This window comes from Sminthopsis crassicaudata, chromosome 2, assembly GCF_048593235.1.
Source record: "Sminthopsis crassicaudata isolate SCR6 chromosome 2, ASM4859323v1, whole genome shotgun sequence".
Taxonomy (NCBI): domain Eukaryota; kingdom Metazoa; phylum Chordata; class Mammalia; order Dasyuromorphia; family Dasyuridae; genus Sminthopsis; species Sminthopsis crassicaudata.
In genome coordinates, this window is record NC_133618.1 from 520402314 (window position 1) to 520425677 (window position 23364).

A 23364-nucleotide genomic window follows, 5' to 3' on the forward strand; every position below is an offset into this window, starting at 1 on the left:
AGTTACTTTTCATACCTCTTTGATTAACCGGATCTTTAGCTACGTAGGCAACATAATCTGTGGTATCCTATAAAAGAGGAAAAATCAGCATATTTAAAATGATTGGCTAGAACTCACAAAAAATTAGAATACACACGGAAGCTTAAAGGTATTAGTTTGAAGGTAGATGTTTCCCTTTTTCTGGGACACTATATAAGGAAATGCAAAGCATACACCAAGATGGAACATGTCAAACTCATATTTTATGCTCTCTGTGTAGGTAATTGTGAGAGAAATAATTTGGAGAATAAGTCAGAACTCAGAGAAAGAATAGGTTAGAGCCACTGAATATATATATATATATATATATATATATATATATATATATATACAGGCTTCTCTAAACAAGAACTATTTGATTCTGTGAAAGCATATTAGGAAAACCAACTCTTCTTGACAAAGATACTGGAGGGGCTTGCCATTTCCTTCTCCAACCCATTTTACAGATGAGGAAACTGAGGCAAACAGGTTGAAGTGATTTGGCCAAAGACACACAGCTAAGAAATGTCTGAAGCCATATTTGAATTCAGGAAGATGAGTCTTTCTAACTCCGAGTCCAGCACTCTATGCAGTGCTTCACATAGTAGGCAATACATAAATACTTATTCCATTCTCTTTCCCTTTAACCTCAGTTCTTTTAGCTTTAAAATGAGAAGTTTGAACTAGATTTCTGCTAAGGTCCCTTTCCTCTCTAAATTTATAATCCTATGAGACTACATTGATAAGGATATATAGCTAATTAGTGGAAGGGCTATAAGTACACCAGTTATACTGATTCCTAATCTCTCTGTAACATGCATGATATGTCAGCCACTGTACCTGATTATTATAAAGATGCAAACCTTAAAGTCAAACAAATGTGAGTTCTTCTCACTAGAAGTTATTACCACTGGAGCTTAAAAACCAACTTGTTTCCTCATCAACCATTGAATTTACATTTCAGCTTATTTGTTTAAAAAACAAAACAAAACAAACAAAACAAAAACCAATGGGATTTCTGCAACACTAAGGAGGGGATTTGTTGATACTATACTAAGAATATGTCATGTAAAGACATTTACCATGATAACCTAATTTATCCTCCTGCCTGCATACAGAAGATCAAAAGGACAATGAATTTGGTTTTCCCTACTTTTAAAGTTAAAAAAATTTAAACACCAAAATTGTGGGATCAAAGAATACCATAACTTAGACCATAATAATGGTTTTTCAATTGTCCATGCAAAGCTATCAGAAAGCTCAGGAAATTGTTTAATTAAAGATATGTATCGGGGGATTTTTTTTTTTTTCAGATTAACTCAAAAAAAGACAAGAAAGGGAGAAAAAAGAAAGGACTAAAGGATTTACAAGGAGGGAAAAACTCATTTTGTGGCAGGATTGAAGCAGCTCAAAAAAATAAAAAAGGATTTGCTGACTCTTTAAAAACAAGACTCTTGGTAATCTATACACACTGAAAACAGTGACATGATGAATGACAAGATTTTAATAATTAAAGATGCTTTTTGTTATCTCAGATCTTGAGGAAAAAACATGCCCGTACAATGAATAAATACCATTTGCAGATTAGAGGATGACTCTCTAGAGGGAAGATGCAATCAGCTGGCAGGAAATAAAAACCCATGTTTGTAATACCCTCAAGGACAGTCATTTAATAACCCACTGTGAATCATACAGGAAGCGGATCTCAGGGTCAACATAACTTGTCTTAGATTATTTAAAAAAATAAAAATACATCCCTAAATAAATTGCCCTCCTGAAAATAAATTCTTCCAAAAAAATAAGATCATAGTGGCAAGCTTAGTTTTATGTTTATTCAGAAGTAATCAACAAGAATTGTTAACTCCTTTGCCACTGAACTTAAACGTGGCATATGTTAGAGGGGGAAAGGGAGGCATGCAAATGCAGAAATTTACTGAACTAAAATCTCTTCCCAAATCTATCACTGCCATACACTGTAGGCAAGTCATTTCCCATGCTAAGAGTACTTCCTTATCTATAACATGAAGAGATTAAAATGGTGGATTTTGAAGGTCCCTTCCAATTCAAACATTCTATTAATATTTAAGGGGATAATAATAGCACCTCTCTCCCATGGTTGTTGTGAGGACAAAATGAAGTAATATTTGTAAAGTGCTTTGCAAACCTTATAGTGTTATATAGGTGATAACCATTATCATTATCACTACTGGTACTAATAAGTATTTCTTTTATACTTTTATATTTCTATACTTTAGTGTATCTGTGAGTACCGATGTGGTTCCTCCCTCGGAAGGTAAGAAATGAAGTCCTTTTCACTCTTTCTCATTATCCACAATTGCTGGTCTATGGATTCCCATAAATCCTCCATAAGGGATTCATGTAACACAGTGGTTCCAAATGTTTCTGATTCTCCAAACTGCCTTCAACCAACAAAATGTGTTGTGAAACCCCAGGGAAATTTCATACACTACGCATGATATTCTTTATAATTATTTCCTGCTTAAGGTTCCATTAAAAGAATTTTTAACATAAATCCCTTGAATCATCATCATGGACCCAAACTACTAAAAGGGAATCCCTGACCATTGGATTTCAACATTGTATGGACACCACTGAAGCAGTGTTAGTGTCCTATCTCCCTTTCTGATCACACTCTCTCCTTCATGGTATTGTTATTAATATGCTCCAACTACTTATGCCTGCTGGATGAATATCTATTGCCCTTTAATTCTTCAGAGACTATTACATTCTTTGACTTTAAGCCATATAAGAACAATGGAAGAATATTTATGTGGAAAAAAAAACCTGGGTCTTTATTTCAGGAAGAATCTTGGGTTCATTAAAAGCACTCTGAAATTTCTCAAAGGCAATTCAACTCAAGCCATATTTGTTAAGCAATTATTGGCAAAAGGTAGAGTGCTAAAGACTGGATGGACAAAGAAAGAAATGCAATACTTCTTACACTCACTCAAGATATTTATACCTTACTGAAGAAGAAAATAGTCCCCAGATTAACACAATATAAGAAATATTGGTAGCTCAGGGGTAGAGCCTGAGACCTCGAAGTAGGAACACCTGAGTTCAAATCCAGCCTTAGATATTTACTAACTACATTAACCAGATTCCTCATTTGTAAAATGAGGATAACAATAGCACCAACCTCTCAGGGCTGTTGTGAGAATCAACAAAGATAATATTCTAAAAAATGCTTAGCATAGTGCCTGGCACATAGTAAAAGCTACATAAGCGTTATTGTTGTTGTTATTATTAAGGAAGGTGAGGAGGAGTAAAGGAGAGAGGGATGAGAACAATAAAAAACTTTATAAATAAGGTGGCGTTTGAGTTACGCTTTGAAAGCAGATAAGGATTCTAAAAGGCATAGATGAGGATAGAAAACATTCCAAGCATGGAGAATGGTTTGTACAAAAGCATGAAAAGTGGGAGATGGTATAATAAATTTGAGGAATGACTAATAGTCCAATTTGCTTGAAAAGTAGAGTTTGTGAAGAGGAATAGTATATAATCATTCTGAAAAGACAAGTAGGAACTTGATCACGGAGAGACTTAAATGCCAGATGAAATACTATATTTTATTCCAGAGGGAGCTATGAAAGGTTCTGAAGACAGGAGTGACTTGGTCAGATTGGTGCCTTAAGAAGAGTGTTTTGATAAGTAAGAGAAGGAGGATTTAGAAAGGGAAAATATTAGAAGTTAGGAGAAGGTGTCCAGGTAAGTGGTGATATATTCTGAACCAATGTGGTGTAGAAAAGAACAGATACCAGAAATGTGGAGGCAAAATGACTTGAGAACTGAACAATACAGCAATCAATAAAAGAGCATTTTATGTGTTTGTTATATACTGTTCAATGCATGAGCATGTATTATGTGCTTACTATGTGCTGTGCACTGTGCTAAGCATACAGTGACAAATGTGAAGCAGTCCTTTCCCCCAAAATGCTGACATTCCAATGGTGAGGACAACTTGTACTATCTAGATATATACAAGAAAGATATATTTAAAATATAAAGTATTCTCAGAAGGGAAAATGTTAGTAGCTGGGGGGGACCAGGAAAAGTCTTTTCAGAAGGCAAAGTCTGGCTGAATTTGGAAAGAAAGCAGGAATTCCAGAAGATAGAGATGTAGTGGGAGAGCATCTAAGAGAGCCAGCCCAAATGTTGGATGGAGAGGGGGATGAAAGACAAAACTCATCACTGTATAAAGTCCTAATTCTGATTCTTTTTCTCTGCATTGGTTCACAAGATCACAAAGATTCAGAAAGAAAAGAAGCCTTAAAAGTCAACTAATCCAACCCCCTCATAGAAAAACTGCGGAATCTGCCCAGGATCACAGAGCCAAGCCAAGCCTGGAAGCCAGGTCTTCCTGACTGTCAGCCAAGGAGGGTCTCTCTGTTTTACCACACTGCCTCTAGAGAGGTAGGATAAATCCCAGGCAAGGAGGAGGTTGTGGACCCCATTCAGCCTAGGCATCTTATTGGAAATTATCAGTGAATTTAAAAGTACTCAGCACTCTGAAGATAGGAACTATAAAATTATACTTATAGGAACAATCAGATGCTGATGGTTTGTGCAAAGCTAGTCTTGTCCTCCTTGGTCAGAAACTCAGTCTACTTATTTTATATGCTGCCCATGATCAAATAGGGATTCATATATTAGGGCCAGACTAGTAATATTTTAAGATTCTTTTAACCCCTCAATTTATTCTGTAAGTGGTGATGCTGTCAGAGCTGATGGTATCAGATGTCAGATCAATGACATGTGGTAACTAGAGAAAATTCTTTTGCGGATGGGTCAGATAATGGACTGGAAGAATTACTTCCTCACCCACCATTTGTCATGGGGCTGGATTATCCCAATTCCCAGATCAAACATGACACTGGCAAGCAGTTCATGCCATAAGACCTCATCTTTGCTTGGGAGAGGAAATTCTAAGGAAGTACTCCCCTCCACCCATGCCAGCATCTGGGCCAAACCCTGTTTGCCCCATCACCACTATTACTGGGCTAACTATATCACAAAAAGCAAAGTCTTTGGTCTGATGCTCTATGCAAGGGTTCAGAAGTGGCAATACATAATTGAAAAGGGAAAAGCAGCAACTAGCATATTACATTTTCAAGTTATCTTTGGTTCTTTCAAAAATAAAATGTTTGCTAAAAATGTAGGAAATTTTATAAATCCATACTCACAGGATCACCTCCAGAAGCAAAAGAAATGGACTGCATGTGATGGTTTGCAATAATCTGAAAAATACAAGAAGCCAATTAAAACTGTACCAATGGTATAAAGGAATTACTTTCCTAATTATGAACAGCCTGACATGATTTTTTTTGAGAAGTCAGAAGTATTCAGGTGCACTGAATTACTTGGCTTACAAATATGCTCAGATGTGCTGGGTATTTCACCCATAAAAGACCATGTGACGTATAGTTGATGGAGATGTACTTATTTTAGTGTTCTAAGTCATCACTGAAAGATCATCTTCTAGCTCTTGTCTGAGGATGCCCAACATTATCCTAGGTGATAAAATCTCTGGAACAGTTTCAAGAAAACTTTTTGCATACAACTATGGTACCTTTTAGTAGATACTATTTCTCAGAAGAATACCCATTTAAAATGTATTAGATCATTAGGGTTTAAACAAACATGAATCTATATATCCTGCTTATTCATATTTCATTGACACCTATTTCCTACAAATCATATAGAAAGACACTCTAAGGACTTCTGATAAACAATCACTATCATTAGTTTTAGCAAGAAGACTCCCCCTCATGATGTAAAAACACATTGTGGAAAATTATGTTTTATTCAAGCATCTTGCCATGGGAGATAGGCTTTACCATGGGGCAGGGGATGGTGGAGGAGGGAAGAGAGGAAAGGGAACAAGCATTTATTAAGCATTTACTTAATTCTAAGCATGTGTACTATGCTAAACACTTTACAGATATTATCTCATTTGATCCATTAAGAAACCTCTTGCCAATATGTCTGTATTTATTTCTCCCTGCAACATTCTTCTCTAATTACCCTCCTCTGTCTAGTCCTCCTTAAAAGCCTTCTTGTATCATAGGCTAAGAACTTGGTCTCTTTGGAAACCAAAACATTGTACAGTATGTACTTTTGTTTGAATAAAAACACATTTTAGGAAAGGCAGTATAAAAATGATCCAAAGGTTATGAGACATCATTATATTCAATCTAGTGGATAAAATATCCATGTTCTGAGAAGATTACAGTAAATGTCAAATCAATATCTATTTATCTCACTCACTGATATCTCCAAGTTGAAACACTTCACTTACGAACATCTCATACATAAAAAGATAGCTGAAAACTGCTTTTCTCTCCCTCAAATAAGTTTGAATTATGGTTCCTTTTTTTTTTTTTTTTTTTCAGATGGCAGCCAAGCTGTCCTGAGCCAATTCTACCATCTAGTGGTCAACATGGAGAACTGTCTGACCCCAAATCTTCCCCAGTGTGGCAAGATAGGGAAGGGGACAACACACAGGCTTGGAAGGAGGATACCTGAGTTTGAATCCTCCTGATATTTAATAGTTGTATGATCATAGGCAAGTCACTTAATCACTGAGCTTCAGTTTTCTGATGAAATAATAATACTTACACTGCCAACTACAGGATTGTTGTGAGTGATACTCTTGTAATCCATATAAACTTCAATTATTATTCTCCATCACCCTTTATCTTCCCGAGTAAAAAGGAGAATTTTGTTCCCATAATCTCTGAAAATCTGCCTTTCACCATTTATAGGTCAAACCATTTCACTATAGGAAACTTTCACACACACACAACTTCTCTTCAATGCCAATTTTTGTCCAGTTACCTCAGAGAATTCTCTTCAAATTCTGAGACTATATAAAAAGTTATAAAGTGAAATAGAGAATTTAAATTTTTTGATAATACCAAGAAATTCCCTTCAAAATCTCCATTTACTTTCTCTTGCTCTTTCCATTACATTGGCTTTCTTCCTTCTTGAAATTTGGGGTAAATAAAATAAAATAATTTTTCTATTAGCGGGTTTTGTCTTGCTTATTCACCTTATTCTCCATTATAGTTCCATGGTGATGCATTTTCTTCTAGTCTGGAGGTAATTCTTGTTTCTTGAAGGTTATGTCAATGGAGTAAAAATTCTATCATGTCCTAAGCACGGTGGAAAGGCTGCCAATACAGACCTGATAATAGACTCTGTCTCTGTTATGTCAGGTCCAGTCGAAGTTCAGGAAGGCTCATCCCCAAAGTCTGGCCAATAGGTAATGACTTAGTCACTACTGATAATGAAGAATTTTATTGTGTTTTTCTGCTGGTAAAAGAAGTACCTACACTGAGGATACATTTCATATAATAAGAACTAATAATAAAATAGAACATATTTATATCATGTATTAAGATTTATATAAAGTGCTTTCTTCAGAATGATACTGTGGTTTAGATATTGCAAATATGATTATATTTATGTAACCCCTGCCCATTTTTGGTGCAGATCTGTGATTTCATTCATGTAATTCACTATGAAATTTATCTCTACCAGTAGATATTTGCAGCTAGTCCTCAACCTACAATACTAGATAATTCTTTAGACTGAGAAGTTAATTTGTCCATGAGTGAAACACTGTGCATCAGAAGCAAGCCTTGAATCTAATTCTTCCTGATTTCCCAAGCCAGTTTTCTGTCCATTATATCACAGTGCCTCTTTCCTCTAACATGAGGTACTTTAAACATAAATTCAAGCTCTGTTCACCTCTCTAATAATGTACTTTTGTAATAGCCTCATAACTGGTCTCATTGCTTTCAGTTTTTCCCTCTGTCCAATTCATCATCCATGATTTTCAAAATAATCTTCCTACAGTATAAATCTGACCATGTCATTCCTGTTCAGAAATCTTAAAGTGGGCCTTAACTGCTTCAGGCTTAAATCTAGTCTCTGTACATGGCACTGGTACCTTTCCACCATACTGTCCTTCACACATTCTAAATCCCAGCTAAGTAGACTATTTTCTCAAATGCAAAATTCTCTCTCATTCCTATATGAATTCTCAAAATCTCCCTGCCATGCCTGGAATGCACTCCCTCCTCAGCGCCACTTGTTAAAATCCTCATCTTTCACCAGGAGTTCAGCCCAGATACCATGTCCTCTCCACTACCTCATCTTCTCTGACCATACTGTCCCCGCCTTCCTCAAATTAGCTTATATTTACTTATCTGTTTCCCCAGTGGAATATAAACTCCTTAAAAACAGGGATGGACTCTATTTTGTTGGCTTTTTTATATTCCTAGTTGCTAGCACAGTGCTTTTGTACATAGTAGGTGCTTAATCAATGTTTATTTAATTAAAATAAATGGACTTGGAATGGCTTTATGGAGGAGGTAGAATTTGAATTGGGCCTTGAATGATGAAAAGGATTTTATAATAAGTTGTTATGTCAAGGAATTAAGGTCAGTAATTTTGATAAAAAAAAGAAAAAGATGGTAGCACATCTCTTTCTTTCTCTAGGGTAACAGATTACCACCCAAAAAAGAAGAGACTGAATCAGGATACTGAACCATCCAATTTTTTGTTGTTGTTGTTGAGGCCCAGGGTCACTCAACCAGGACGTGTTAAGTGTCTGAGACCAAATTTGAACTCAGGTCCTCCTAAATTCAGGGCTGGGGCTCTATCCACTGCGCCACCTAGCTGCTCCTGGACTATCCAATTTAATAGTTCTTTTATTTGTATAGGAATAAGGATAGGAAATAGATTAGCTAGGGACAGGAGCTCTGATTTAATTGATAAAGAGAATAAGAAACTCTTTCTGTTAATGCAAGTCAGCTCCTTCTCCACATCTTGAAATCTCAGTGAGCTGTATATATCACATTTTTATATTAATGTCTTCTCTGAAAAAAGGACCATGACCACTTCAAAAAAAAAAAATCACCATTCTTGGAGTGCATACAGACATACAATCAGTATCAGATATGGACAATTCCCTCTAGAAAGAGGAATCAGAAGAAGAGTTGGCCCAGAGGGGCCATACAATCAACAAAACTAGGAATTAAGCAGTAAATACCCTTTCTGCTTTAGAGAATGGGCAGTAAGTACAGGAAAGAGTGAAAGGAAGGATCACTCTCTGTTGAGTCAGGATGGGAAGTTCTCCAATAGTTGGTTTAATTTATTTTGAAAGCAGCAACTATGCCTTGAAGTCTCATTAGTCTAGAAATCATATAACTGTAGATTTCAAGCTAGAAAGGATCTTAAGGTCATCTAGTCTAACTTTTTCCTTTTATAGTTGAGGAAATCTGAGACCCAGGGTAGCTAACTTAAGGGGAAGAGTGTTCTGGACTTAAATTCATTCTACTTCATCACATTTCTATCATTCAATACAGAGCTAATACTAACATCTCTTGCATCCAGAGCAAGCAACCCAACAGATGCTCTGGGACAAGCAGCACCCAGGGGATTCTCAAACCAGCTTTCTAAGACAAATTCATTTGGAGAGGGAAGGAGAGACCTTAGGGGAGAACTTGGACATCAGACAAGAATCCACCGAGGGAAGAGAAAGACCCCTGGATTTGGTTGCCTACATGGAAGAGAGCAGAACAGGGTCAAGCAGAAGAGAAGCTCAATCTGGAGTGTAACCACCAACAATAGAAATGAAAACAGACCATCTGATAGGTTAATATTTTATTATCTTGCTACCTTCAAACTAACCTCAGCTGTTTCTATATTCTGGAGAAATATAAGTGAAATCACCTCTGACAAAATAAAACAAAACAAAAAAAGGTACCTAGAACAAAGACTGCTATAGTATGTCATGATGAGCTAGAACTTAGCAAACTCTTTTTCATTAATTAAAACCATTTATACCATTTTTTGGTCTTTTTGTTTGCTTTATGTTATACTTTATATTCTGACACAGGCTGGAGAATGAAAACATAAGGGAGATCTGGAAAGTGTCTCAGCCTAAACTGGGAGAACTTTGGAAAGGCCTTCCAAATAAGGACTTTACATGCTACACTGCCCCACCCTCCACTCCCAGTTTCCAGTGTCTTCACCACAAAATATATGTACTTTTGTCTCCGCCAGCTAAACTTCAAGATCTTTGAAGTCTGGGACTGCTTTTGGCTTTCATCTGTGTCCCCAATTCCCAACATAGTGCCTGCCGCATAGTAGGCACTCCTCAACACTTATTCATTAACTGATCCATTATACATTTGTTGAATTACTAAATTTTTGTAGGGGCTGGATTGTGTCCTTGATCTATCTCTTTATACACATTTTATTTGCCTTTTCTCCTTTCCTTATGTAGTCGTGACTAGAGACAGAATGGTCCCAAAGAAGAGTGGGTGGATAATTGAAAAGCAATTACTAGCAAGAAGCCGGTTAGGCTCTTTCTGAAATTTTTGCTTTGGGGCCTAAAATTCCAACTTATGTCACTTGATAAGGACATGTAACTTGGATTAAATTAAGACTTATATAGAATTTAGTCATGGAAATTATCATTCTAGGTAATCAGGTGAACATTTATGCAGAAATATTTTAAGGAATGCATTTTATACATTCATGTGGGTAAAGCCATTGTAAGGATGATTATTTTTCAAATAAATATAATTTCATATTTTTGATACTGGCAACACGAAAACTTTTCTATGATTATGGAGTTTGCCTCTACAATATCTTCCTTGTGAGTTAAAATATACCCAGAACACATAACTTATTGCATATCATTCATCATTTATAGAGGACTGGATTTAGTATCAGGAAGAGTTGAGTTCATATCCTGATAAATTATGACTGTGTGACCATGAATTTTAACCTCTCAGTCCCTCAGGCAGGTTCCTCCCTCCTCCCCCAGAATAAGAAATCATAGGAGCTACCAATCTTCTTTAGAAAAGAATCCCCAATATTAATGAAATCACAGATCCACATCATAGACAGGCTAATTTCCTTCATTTTATAGATAATGGAACTGAGACTAAGGCTGGAAAACTGAATTGCCTAGGATCACACAGGTAGTTAAATGGTGGAGCCCACATTCAAACTGGTGTTATGACTTAAAATACAGAGTTTCCCACTGTACCATTATCTGTCTTCCATCTATTAGTTTTCATAAACTATTCTTGAATTTATTTATATTATCACTCAGGGTCATCCACAGTTTTGGTTTTGGAGGGCTGAATGAACAAATCCCCTTTTGTATCTATGTCCTTAACAAATTGAAAATTTTTGCTCTTGTACTTTTTCTGCCTTCATTCTTACCAATTTAAGGAGTCTAAATGTTTGTGGGTTTTGGCTTTTGTTTTTCTCTTTTAGACTTCTCATGGCAGCTGCTTTAGCCCTTGCACCATTCTAATTTCCCTTCCTTGGGACCCTCCTCCACCCCTTGTTAAAACTTTGTTATGGATTTCTTGAAGTGGAGTAACTAAAGCCACCTGCCATATTTCCCAACCACTTTCCCCTCAGGCCAGAAAAAAAACTCTGAAACCATTACCAAAGTGCCTCACTTTTTGAATTTGACAGCTTTGAGATCCTGCCTGATGAGTCTTATCCCTAAATACCCACCACCAGAAGTGAGACAATCCCCTCCCAAATCCACTAGTGTAAGGAGAAAGTATGGTTTGCCATCCCCTTCCTTAGAAAGTGTGTCAGCAAAGGCAGCTTCTGGTATATTCACAATCCACTTCTCCATTGCTCCTAGAGACGTCACTGTGTGGCAGTGTCACAAAGATGGCAGAACGGACAGGCAGAGAAGTAGACTGGGAGGATGGGCTGGGATGGAAGGAAAGGACCAGGTAGTATGGAAAATACTCACCACCACATTCACACACCCTCCCCCTGAACTCCCAATAACCTCATTGGACATGGAAAGGGTCCAGGAAAAGAGATATGTCCCCAAAGAGTGAGCCTCCCTCTGGATGTCTCCACGCTCACTCCAACCCTGCCCCCTTCCCTTCCACCATGTAATCCTCTCCAGTGGATTATCAAGGGCCCCCAGACTCTGTCAATGAGACCACATAACCAAGACAAGACTATCTGCCAGATGCCAAACAGCTGTTTGTGTGAAAAGGGAGAAATTCGGCCAATCCCCTGAATGTTTCCAAATGTACAGACGTCGTGTAGACAAAACATCTGGATGGCTGGCTGCATTTTTTCATTTTTTATCCAGATGTTTGGCATCCTGTAAGCGAGAACTAGAACTACACGCTGGCCTTGTAATAATGATCTCAGCTCTCTTGGCTAATCAATACTCAGACAGACAGGATGAGAGATTGGTATATTGAACTCGCTTCCTTTTCCCCAAGTTATCTGTTATACCGCCACACCTTCAGGTGTTTTTGTTGTTGTCCTTTTTCTTTATTTACTCCTTAATCCAGAATCAGAAATCCTCAAGTTAAAAATAGAAATTAAAAGTTAATGGAGCTTTGACAAAGTTGCTTTGTTTGACAAAGATGTACTAGTATTTTTTTTTTTTTTGGAGAGTTCAAGTACATGGGAAAGTTTTTATGAAAAGGATGTCTGAGTAACAGCAGCTCAATAATGATGGTTCATTAATATTTATTCGCTAGACTTAATAGTTCATTAGATTTAATAAAATAAAATCCAAATTGCCTGGAAGCAGACTATCTCCAAATCTTGGAGTTGGGAGTATTGCCAGGCCATCTAGCCCAATCTGTACCTGACCTAAAATCCTTATTAGAATATATAAGTAAGTCATCACCCAACCTTCATTTGAGTACCTTTAGTGAGGAGGATTCCACTCTCTCTGGAAGCAGCCCATTCTACTACATAAAAAGTGTTCCCTTACATTGAGCCTGTAATTAGCCTTTCTATAACTTCTTCTCATTGTTCCTAGTTTGACTTTGTTCTGGGACCAAGTGGAACAAGTCTTACCTTTCTCTTCCATAAACAGCTCTTTAAATATTTTAAAGACAGCTGTTAGTTCCTCCTACCCATCTCTAATTCCTTCAGTTAATTTTGATACAGTATGATCTGAAAATCCTTCCCTACCTTGGTTGTTCCCCTAACTAGCCAAAGCTTCCAACTAATTGGAATTTTTGTACTCAGCTTTCAGGAGAGAAAAAAAATCCCACAAGAAAACAACCTGATATTAGCAACTCCAAAAAGCACTTCCAGGGGGGACTCTGAACCTAATATTCTATACCTTCTGTAGCTCTACAACTGGATAGTAAAAACTGAAATTCACAATGTTGATTCTGAGATACTACTGAGATTCTGAGATATCCTGAATGAAATAAAAGAGAAATCGATTATGTTATACTCTAATCTTGCTGACACTGCTTCTATACTATCATTTACATCCTTGGCCCCTGATTCATTCCACTGCCAGCACCACAGATCAGCCCTTATGCACTTATTATTCCAATTATTCCAATAGAGTTTTCTGGCTTCTTCTTCTTCCAATCCAATCTACACACTATTGCTAGGTAGATAGGTGGATCATGTCACTCCTGGATGGGAAAACCTTTCATTGCTTCCCATCAGCTACAATATGAATTCACATTAATATGTGAATTAAATAAAATTAAGAAATTCATCCTGGATTTCCACTATCTGGCCCCAAACTACTTTCTAGCCTTGTTCTCCCTTGATTCTATTTTATGCATGTCAGGCAGCCTGCACTCTTGGTTGTTTCATGATCATGTCTTTTTCTTGTCTCTATACCTTTGACCACACTCTTCCCTATACTCACAATGCACTCCATAACCATCCCCTTATCCATTCTCTACTGAAATCTTATTCATCCTTCAGGGCTTAGCTTAAATGTCATCTAGGTGATGCAATGGATGGAGCACTAAGCTTGGAATCAGGAAAAGTGATTTTCATGAGTTTGAATCTGGCCTCAGACACTTGCTAGCTGAATGAAGCTCGATAAGTCACTTAACTTTATTTGCCTCAGTTTCCTCATCTGTAAAATGACTTGAAGGAAATGGCAAACCACTCCAGTATCTTTACCAAGAAAACCCCAAAATAAGGTCATGAAGAGCTGGACATGACGGAAACAGCTCAATAACTCTTCTGCAAATGCAAGAAGGGATCTATGACTAGTTTGAACTCTAATGTATTTATCAAATTCTACCTTCCTTAACATCTCATCGACCAGTACAGAAGTTCTTAATCGTTTTTGTGCCTTTGGTAGTCTGATGAAATATTAAATGCATAATATAAACTAGAGTCGATTCTCATTAATTGTCATAGTTATGTACTATAACGTCATTATGGACACTGAATTAGAAAATATTGAAGTATTTCTCTTAGGGGAAATAGAAGGTTAGGTTCTTGTAAGCCTCTGGTCACAACATTTATTTTAGCACTTTTTTGGAGCAATTTCACATACAGATTGGTGAATTTCCTCTTCCTTTTTCTATATGTACCATATGGTTAATTCACTAGCAGCAAACTTGTGGGCAACAGCACTATAAAACTCATGCCAGAAAAAAGCTTATCTAATACATGGATTTTCTCCATAAGGCATATCACAGCCTTCTGCATAGGAACTCCACACTCCAGCCCTACAGTTGAAGGCCATTTTAAATAGTGAAATTACCTAGAAATAGCATAAACATGTGAAAAATATAGCACTAAATAGACCATTGTTTACAGTAGAGAGCTAAAACAAGAAGACAGAGCTTGCCTTGGTCACCTTCAGCTGGCAATGTGTATATTGAGGGACTCAATGTTTTTTGCGTGAAAAACTTTTACTTTTGTAAAGTGTCATGAGTATTGAGTTTACAAATAAATGTTAGTGAGTTGGCAGACAGGCAAATACAGAATCCACAAATAAGGAGGATCAACTGTATTGTAAAGTCATTATAAAATGACTTTATCAGTTATCCCCATGCCAGGAACATGCTCCCTTGTGTTTGTTTTCTGGCTTCCCTGACTTCCTTCAGGTCTCACCTAATGACCCACCTTCTGCTATAAATCTTCCCAGTTTTCTTTAATCTTAGGAATTGTCTTTCTATAGATGGTTGCCTGTTTCTAGAGAAAGAATTTCTAACATTGATGAAATCGCAGGTCCAGATCACAGAAGTATAGCTGGACAGGACCTAAGAGGTCATATAGTCTAAACCTTTTCATTCTACAGATGAAAAAACTGAAGTCTAGAGAGAAGTACCTCAACTTGCCCAGTGTCAATGCAGGTGGTTAGGTGATAGTCAATGTTCAAACCAAAATCTCTGACTCCAAATCCAGCTCTTTCTACTTTACCATCATCCTTTTACAGCATAGTGCCTAGCTCATAATAAAGGTGGTTAACAAATTCTTATTGACTGAATGACTGAATACAAAGGAAACCAATAATATTGGAAAGTTACTAAAATATTTTTTAAAAATAAACAAAAATAAATTCATAGATCCCAGATTTAAAAATTCCTTTTCAGGCCATCATTCAGATCTTATTCATCTCTCTATTTCCCTCATCCCCAAGCACTATGCAGTAAACACTCACTGAATACTTGTCGAATCAATGTATATAAAATAAAAAGTTATATTAATATTTTAGAAAGTTTTTCAACATAGGGCCTGAAAGAAAAAGGATTTTATCCTTAACTTTCAATTGACTAGAAAATTAAGTAAATTTAAAAATTAAATTCTTTAAATTGATTTTATAATACTTTGCCTTGGCAAAAGGGGGGACAGGTCAGTGGTTTGAAAAACTCTAACCAGCATCTATATTTATGCCTTAAAAAGTCCAGACTTAGGGTGTGGGGTATGCAAATAAATGTGATTTTTTTCAAAGTGTGGTTTCTGAATCAAAGGCATCTAGCAAGCAAGTCAACTTTCAATTTCCCTTCTAAAATAAATAGTTGCAAGATGAACAGCAGAGTATTGTTCTCTTTTTCTGAAACATCATCATCATCACTGATATTGTCAAAAGGTATTTATTCAGCACTCACTTAAGTAGGGTACATGGAACTCTATAATAAACAAGAGAAAAGATAGACTGTTTATACTTTGTGATAACCAATGATAAATGCTTCTATCATAACTGGTTAAAGAGAACTCTGGTGGCCTTAACATGATATACAGTTCTCCCTTACACTTCTTGAGATTTAGAGGCACAGTGCCCCCATGATCTACAAAATCTACACAAAATCTTTTGGCCTTCTCTTCATAACAGAGAAGAAATCTGAATTATTATGATAGTAAAGGATAAAATATGTTGATATTATGCAATACTATACATATATCTTATGCATTTCTGAGTTTCTAAACTTTTTTGTCATCCACAGGCCTTTGTGTGTTATCTTTGCTTTCTGCAAAACTACCCAAAAATTCCAATTTAATTTCTTATGTCAACCTTCAATATTTGAAACCACAATGAGGGAAAGTAGTGACGTGGATTAGATAATTGCACTTGAAATCACTTACACAGGGATCCAAATCCCACTTTTACTACTGAATAGCCTTTTGTCCCTGGGCAAATCCCTTAATCTATTTCTCTTAGAAATTTATTCACTAAGTCAAAGAATTTTGAATAAATGAATGCATTAATAGGTGGATATATACAAAGAGAAATTAATATTTTTAGAAATGAATCATTAGTATGTTAAATAAACCTTCCAATAAAGTATCTTCAGGATCTTACCTGCTGGGTTTCAATGTTCATCAAAGTAAGGCTACATGTTGAGATGGTCAGTTTTATATTAATTCCAGAAAACTGAAGGTTATTTCTGCCAAGTACAGAAGATAAAAACTTAACAGGAGGCTTTAAAAAAAAGAAGAAAAAATTTGAGGTAAGTTGCTGGGTTTGTGGCCTAATAAAATGATAAAAGTACCAAAGAAGTCTAGTCTTCTCTATTTCACTTTAAATAAACAAATCATTTCAAAGTCCATTCCTCAGCATGGTGATCTGACCACACTGGGACCACTGACCATTTAGGAGCACAAATCCACAGTAAAAGTTCCTAAATCCATCTCCTCCCCAACTCAGTTATTTATAAGGGTGAAAAGATGTTGTCAAGTACCCATCTAAGGGTTTGTGGTATTTGCACATTGGTGCTGACATTTCCAATCTGCAGGGGACCTCCTTGCTGAATCTGTTGACTGGCATTGGTCTAGTTACCTTATAAACCTATTAGAGTTGTTACTGGTTGCATTGACAGCTCAGTCAGCCAATGATATTGATGGAAATAAAAGTTGAGAAAATAGTTTCTTTCTATATTTTCTATGCCCCTCTACTTTTTCTTAGGCCCCATTAGCACAAAATCCCTGCATATCAATCACTCTGACTCAGTTCATGGATGAATATGCTGTAATTAATTCACTCTTCTCTTTCCACAAAAAAAAAGTCTCATTAATATCCCTGCCCTCCAGTACTTTGGCTCAAGGCCCAGCATGAGATGGTAGACTGCTGTCTATGTGGTATGATTGGAAGGGTGCCATAAGCCCCCCTTTCCCTCCAAAGATCTCCATCCCCCATAAAAAATCTGCCATTAATCACTTCTATGAGTTAAGACATTGTTTCCAGAAGGTCCCTGTTAAAATGCATAAGTATTAGCAGAGAACCAGGCTACCATTAACACTTTAGCACCCATTAACCCATTATCTAGGTTGGGTTTATCAGATTAGCTAATAGGTGCCAAAGTCAGAGTCACATTATTGAAACTCTTATTTTTATTACTAAGTCTGCTCTGAGCCACATTACAAAATGATGGTAATGAATGAGTCTGTTCTCCCCTGCTTATCCCAGGTAGCAGGCTGTTTTGCGCAGAAAGAAGCATCGACAGCTCCTGAACCAGCTCCTTTCCTCTCTATATACCATATGGCCCTCTGCAAGACAAGCTATTAATACACAGAAAAGACAGGCTTACTGTCAATGTTGATTATCCCACTGAATATATGCAAATCACTCATCTGAATTTCCAATGTTCTTTTGCTACTAGTTTTAAAAATATAATTTATATAATAATAATAATGCACAATAGCTGACATTTATAAAAGCATTTTCATATGATCATGTTGAGCTTCTTCTCATAACAACTTTGATACATGGGTAAGGCTGCCCATGTCTATAGAATGAATTACTATAAAATCCCCTCAACCCTCAAGATGTCTTCTATGCCTTCCTACTGATGCTGAAAGATAATTCTGAACATTTCCTTTTGTAATTAGGGTTTAAAATGCAAATTCATATTAAGAGTCATTTAAGTAAATGGTAAAATATAAGTGACTGACATCAGAGCATCTGATAGCAGTGAGCTTTAAAAGAGGGGAAGGGACAGACCTGGAGATATTGGGCATCTGAAAGCAGAGAGGAGGAAGAGACACAGAAGTGGGGAAAAGGATATGTCAAAATAAAAGGACAGAAGACAAGCTTAGATAAACAATTTCTGGGGGAGGGGGCCTGCCCTTACTTGGGATGTGGGGATAGGAAGAGGTCTTATTAATCCCACTTCACAAATGAGGAAACGTTAAGAGATTTCCTCCAAGGAGAGGATATGTGATTAGCCTCGTGGAACTTCTTATTGGGAAGCCCGGCTGCTTGGCTGATCCTGCCAGCCTTCTAGCTTTCTGGTGCTTGCATTTTACTTTTGTGATTTATTATGTTTCTTCATCTATAAAAGTGAAAGAGGGTGAGCCCTAAATTTTTTTCCAATTCTAAACTTTGATGATTCTCAATCAAAAGAGTAGGACTTTAACTTGGTTTCTTGTAGCCTAACCCTATATCCTTTCCCCTGCACTAGGATGCCACCCAGTGGATCATAAACTTTTTTGATTATTGAGCAACTACAAAACTTCAAATTTTCTAGCATCAGAATAGATATCTGGCAAAGGCCAAACCTGGCTGTATGTTAAACAGAGTGCATGTTTTAAAGGGGGAGAGTAGAGAGAGAGAGACATTGTTCACACTTAATTATATATATATATATGTATGTATGTATGTAAATGTATATATGTCTTCCTCAGACGAAGGGATTATTTCAGGCAAAAAGAAAAGGCCATGCTTCTTTTTTTAATATATGTAGCAATTTGCCTTCTGGTGAGAACAGTTTTGTTTTGTTTTGTTTTCCTGAGGGGAGTGGTATCTTGTTGTGGTATCTCTTAGAAAGGGCTATCTGTCCTGTAGGATGTTATTCCTTGATGGAGAAAGAGTTAAACAAATGAGGCCATTGAATGGAATCAGTAAATTGAAGTTGCCTATTCATAAGGGCCTAGAATGAGCAGGAAGAGGACGTGGAAAATGGATGCAGCGAGCTGGGGCCGCACCAGAGAAGCTGTCATGGTGAGTCACAGCGTCACAGACTCGGGATCCGAGATTTAGAGCTGAGAGGTCATCTGGTTCAACACCCTCCTTTACAGAGGAAGAAATGGAAGCCCAGAGAGAGAAATGACTCACCAAGAAACATAGGAAATAAGTGGCTAAGCTGGGATTCGAACCCAGATGTGTCTGCTGCTCTATTCTCAAAATCCAGTTTGTTAGACTGCTTCCCTGCTGCACCCTGAGGGTCACTAGGTCAGCTCTAGGTAACATTGTGAAGGGCCTTACTGATCTCTGACACCTGCTTCATCCTAAAGTATTAATGGATTCATGGGTCAGACCCAAGCAGCGGCAGGTACTTCCCAAGAGCCTGGGAAGAGAATGTAAAATACCCTGATCAGAAAGAATGGTCCTTTAATGATGGGGATTTTAAATATTTGGTCTCTAAATCAAATCGCTACTTGTTCTGTTCGCAAATAAGCCTGTTCTGAGTGATGTTAATGTGTGTGTGTGTGTGTCTGTATTTATAGAGAGAAAAAGAGGCAGAGAGAGGAGAGGTGGGACATGATACAGCACGATGCTTTACTTAAGGGTCCTTTGTGATATATGGCAGGTCGAACTAGGTACTCTTTTGGGGTCATCAACCCAATAATTATGGGAAAACATCAATAAGAAAACCAAATTATTTTTTACCTTGCGTCTTTTAATGGGTCCATTTTCCCCTGGAACAGCCTCACACAGGCGGCTTATTGCTTCCCTATAGAGAATGAAAACCAGAAGCCATGAAAGATTTGACCTTTTATCATACATTACACATTCACCAGCTAGAAATATGGATAAAAGCATAGAATTCTAGAGGTGCAAATGGACCTCAGGGACCATCTTGTCCAACCCTTCTCCAGCATGAATTCCTTTATAACATTCCCTATAGTTACTCAACTTCCACAGAACAGTCTTCAGTGCTACAAAGTCACTGGGGCCTTTCCTGTCAGCCCGCAAGGGGCCCAATAATAACTGTTTTTAAGAGATATTTTCAAATTTTGAGCTGAAATCTACCTCCCTGTTACTTTCACCCATTGGTCCTAGTTCTCTCCAAGTCTAAGTACAAATAAACCTAATGCTTCATTCACATGATGACTATTTGAAAATTGTGATTAATATCATATCCTTTCCTCCCTCACTCCCAAAGAAGAAAAAAAGCTGTTTCTTCTCCAGACAGATAGGTGGTACACTATAGACAGAGCAATAGGCTGGAGTTAGGAAGACATGAATTCGAATCCATCTTCAGACAATTATTGACTATATGACCTGGAAAAGTCATTTAACATCTCTGCCTCAGTTTCTTCATTTGCAAAATGAGGATAATATTAGAATTTACCTCCCAAGAAAATTTTGAGACTTAAATAAGATATTTGTAAAGTATTTAGCACAATGCCTGGTATACAGCAGGTTCTTAATAAATGCTTATTTCCTTTCTTTTCTTCCCTACTTTCTTTGAGAAAAATATATCTATTTTTTTTTTTGACCAATCCTTATATGGTCCAAAAAAAAATAGATCCTTATGTTCCATGGTTTTGAGCCCTATGACCACTCCAGGAAAATCTCTCTAGATGAGCTGTAGCTTATCATTATCACTCCTAAAACTTGGCACATCGATTTAAAATTTCAATACTATTGCAAGAGGAACTCCTCTGGAAATTTAACTCTAGCTTTGGGGCCAGAGAGGCTTTGTCTGTGCCAGGAAAGCTTGCACAGACAGACAATAAAAGGATGCTGCCTCTGAGATAAGAGGCTTTATTTTTGGTTTTATTTTTTAGATAAGAATTTTTAAAAGAGTGTTGGACAGTATCTACTGACCCAGTATCCCAAAGAAATCATAAAAAAGGAGAAAAGACATGTGCAAAAACGTTGGTAGGAGTCCTTTTTGTAATGGCAAGGAACTGGAAATTAAGCAGATGCCCATCAATTGGAGAACAGCTGAATAAGTAATGGTTTATGAATGTAATGGAATATTATTGTTCTTTTAAAAAATGACCAGCAGGATGATTTCAGAAAGGCCTGGAGAGATTTACATGAACTGATGCTGAGTGAAATGAACAGAACCAGGAGATCACTGTACATGGCAACAAGAAGATTATATGATGATCAATTCTGATGGACAAGATTCTTTTTTAACAATGAGGGGATTCAGGCAAATTCCAATAGATTTGTGATGGAGAGAGCCATCTGCACCCACAGGAAAGACTGTCGAGAATGAATGTTGATCACAACATACTTTTTTCACTTTTTTGTTGTTTGATTGCTTTTTTGTTTTTTCCTCATTTTCCCCCTTTGGATCTGATTTTTCTTGTGCAGCATGATAATTATGGAAATATATCTAGAAGAATTGCACATGTATAGCAATATATTGGATTATTTGCTGTCTAGGGGAGGAGATGGGGGAAGGGAGAGAGAAAATTTGGAACATAAAGTTTTAGAAGGGTGAATGTTGAAAAAACTATCCTTGCATATATTTTAAAAATAAAAATTTTTCAAAAGAGACCAAGTACTATTAAAAAATAAAAATAAGTAAAATTTAAAAAGTAAAAGGGTGCTGGACAATAATGCCATAGAGCAGCAAAAACTCTGGTTTTGCAAATAAAGAACTAGAGATCTAATCTTGGCCCTGCTATTTCTTTCCTAGTAACATTGGGCAAGCTATTTTAATATTGTAGGACTTAAGTTTTTTCATCTGTAAAATGAAGAGAGTGGAATACATAGTAGGTAAGGCCTCTTCCTGCTCTAAAATAAGGGACTATAATTCTTAGATCAAATATTCAGAGAAATAAATGGAGAAAAGAAGTGACTATTTCTGACTCATCACTACCATTAATAAGATCACCAACAAGTATTTATTAAGTGCTTTCTATATGTCAGACATTGTACTATGTACCAAGGACAAAAAGCAGTGAAATGCTAATCAAATGAAATAATATCTATGAGGAATTAAATGAGATTAGTAAAGTGCTTAACAGTGCCTGGCACACAGGTGCAAATAAATGCTAGTTTGTTTTTTATTATAGCGAGGCAAAAATCACTTTTACATTGACACAAATTATAGTTTCCTCTTTCCTGTTTGCAGTGCTAGACTCTGGACTCAATGCAGTTGTGTGTTACCCTTCCTGACAAGCGTTCATCCTTTCTGCCATGGAATCAGCAGGTTCAGGGCAGCAAATTTCGTAGAGCCTTAGGATTATTGGGAAGAGCAACTTCCTGAAGAGTCAGGATTACTAAGAGTGACTACACCAGTGATCTTATCAAGAAGCAATTCTTTTCATAATAGAGTAAGTTATTAGCCTCCCATGTCCTGCTCCTTCAGAGTAGGTATCAGCCAGGTATCAGCCGTGCAGGATTGAGATAGTTTATCCCTGGGGCACTGAGAAGTGGTTGGGCTTGGGCCATGGGTACTCAGAGTAGTTGGTGCTAATATATTTTCTTGATTTGATCCTGCATTTCTAATCTAAGTAACTCATTCGTTTTTTATAACTATAAAGTGAAATCCTGTGACTAATACAGCAAATGACCATGAAGGAAAAATTCAAAGAGAATGGGATTCAGAGTATCAATTTGAATGGATATGAATCCAAACAGATCAATACAGGCCCAAGTGTAGCACTGACTCATTATACCATCATATCTCACATGAAAAATTATTTTAAAAAATTAATCAGGTAGCTAAATGTCTTAGTGAATAGAGTATCAGCCCTAGAGTCTGGAGGACTGAGTTTAAATCCACTCTCAGACACTAATCATTAACTGGCTATGTGACTCTGGGAAAGTCACTTAATCACAACTGCCTAGCAAAAAAAAAAAAAATCAAAATTTGTTTTCTCACTAGATCATAGTCATGTTAATTTCTAATAGTATGAATCACTGTGGTCTAAATTTGCTTCAACTTTTTCATTTAAGGATAATATTTGGACTGGATAGGGTAGAACAAAAATGTGTAAGCAGAAAGTAGAAAAACAGTGAAGAGATAGGCAGAATGTGACTGCCATCAATAAAGTCAGTGTTGAAAATTAGCAAAAATGATTGCAAAAGAAGACAATCTGGGTTTTATATAGGATAGAAGAAAA

General features: G+C 36.8%; 1 protein-coding gene across 6 annotated transcripts in view; it reads right to left on the reverse strand.

Annotated features, from left to right (window-relative positions):
- Positions 1–23364, reverse strand: part of SHC4 (SHC adaptor protein 4) — a 167821-nt gene that overhangs the window by 55173 nt on the left and 89284 nt on the right. For all 6 annotated transcript variants that reach the window (XM_074294454.1, XM_074294453.1, XM_074294449.1 and 3 more), the window contains exons 4-7: positions 19943–20006; positions 16637–16756; positions 5223–5276; positions 16–67 (exon numbers count right to left, since the gene is read on the reverse strand). In XM_074294454.1, coding sequence (XP_074150555.1) covers positions 16–67; positions 5223–5276; positions 16637–16756; positions 19943–20006 — 290 coding nt within the window. The remainder of the gene's footprint in view (positions 1–15; positions 68–5222; positions 5277–16636; positions 16757–19942; positions 20007–23364) is intronic.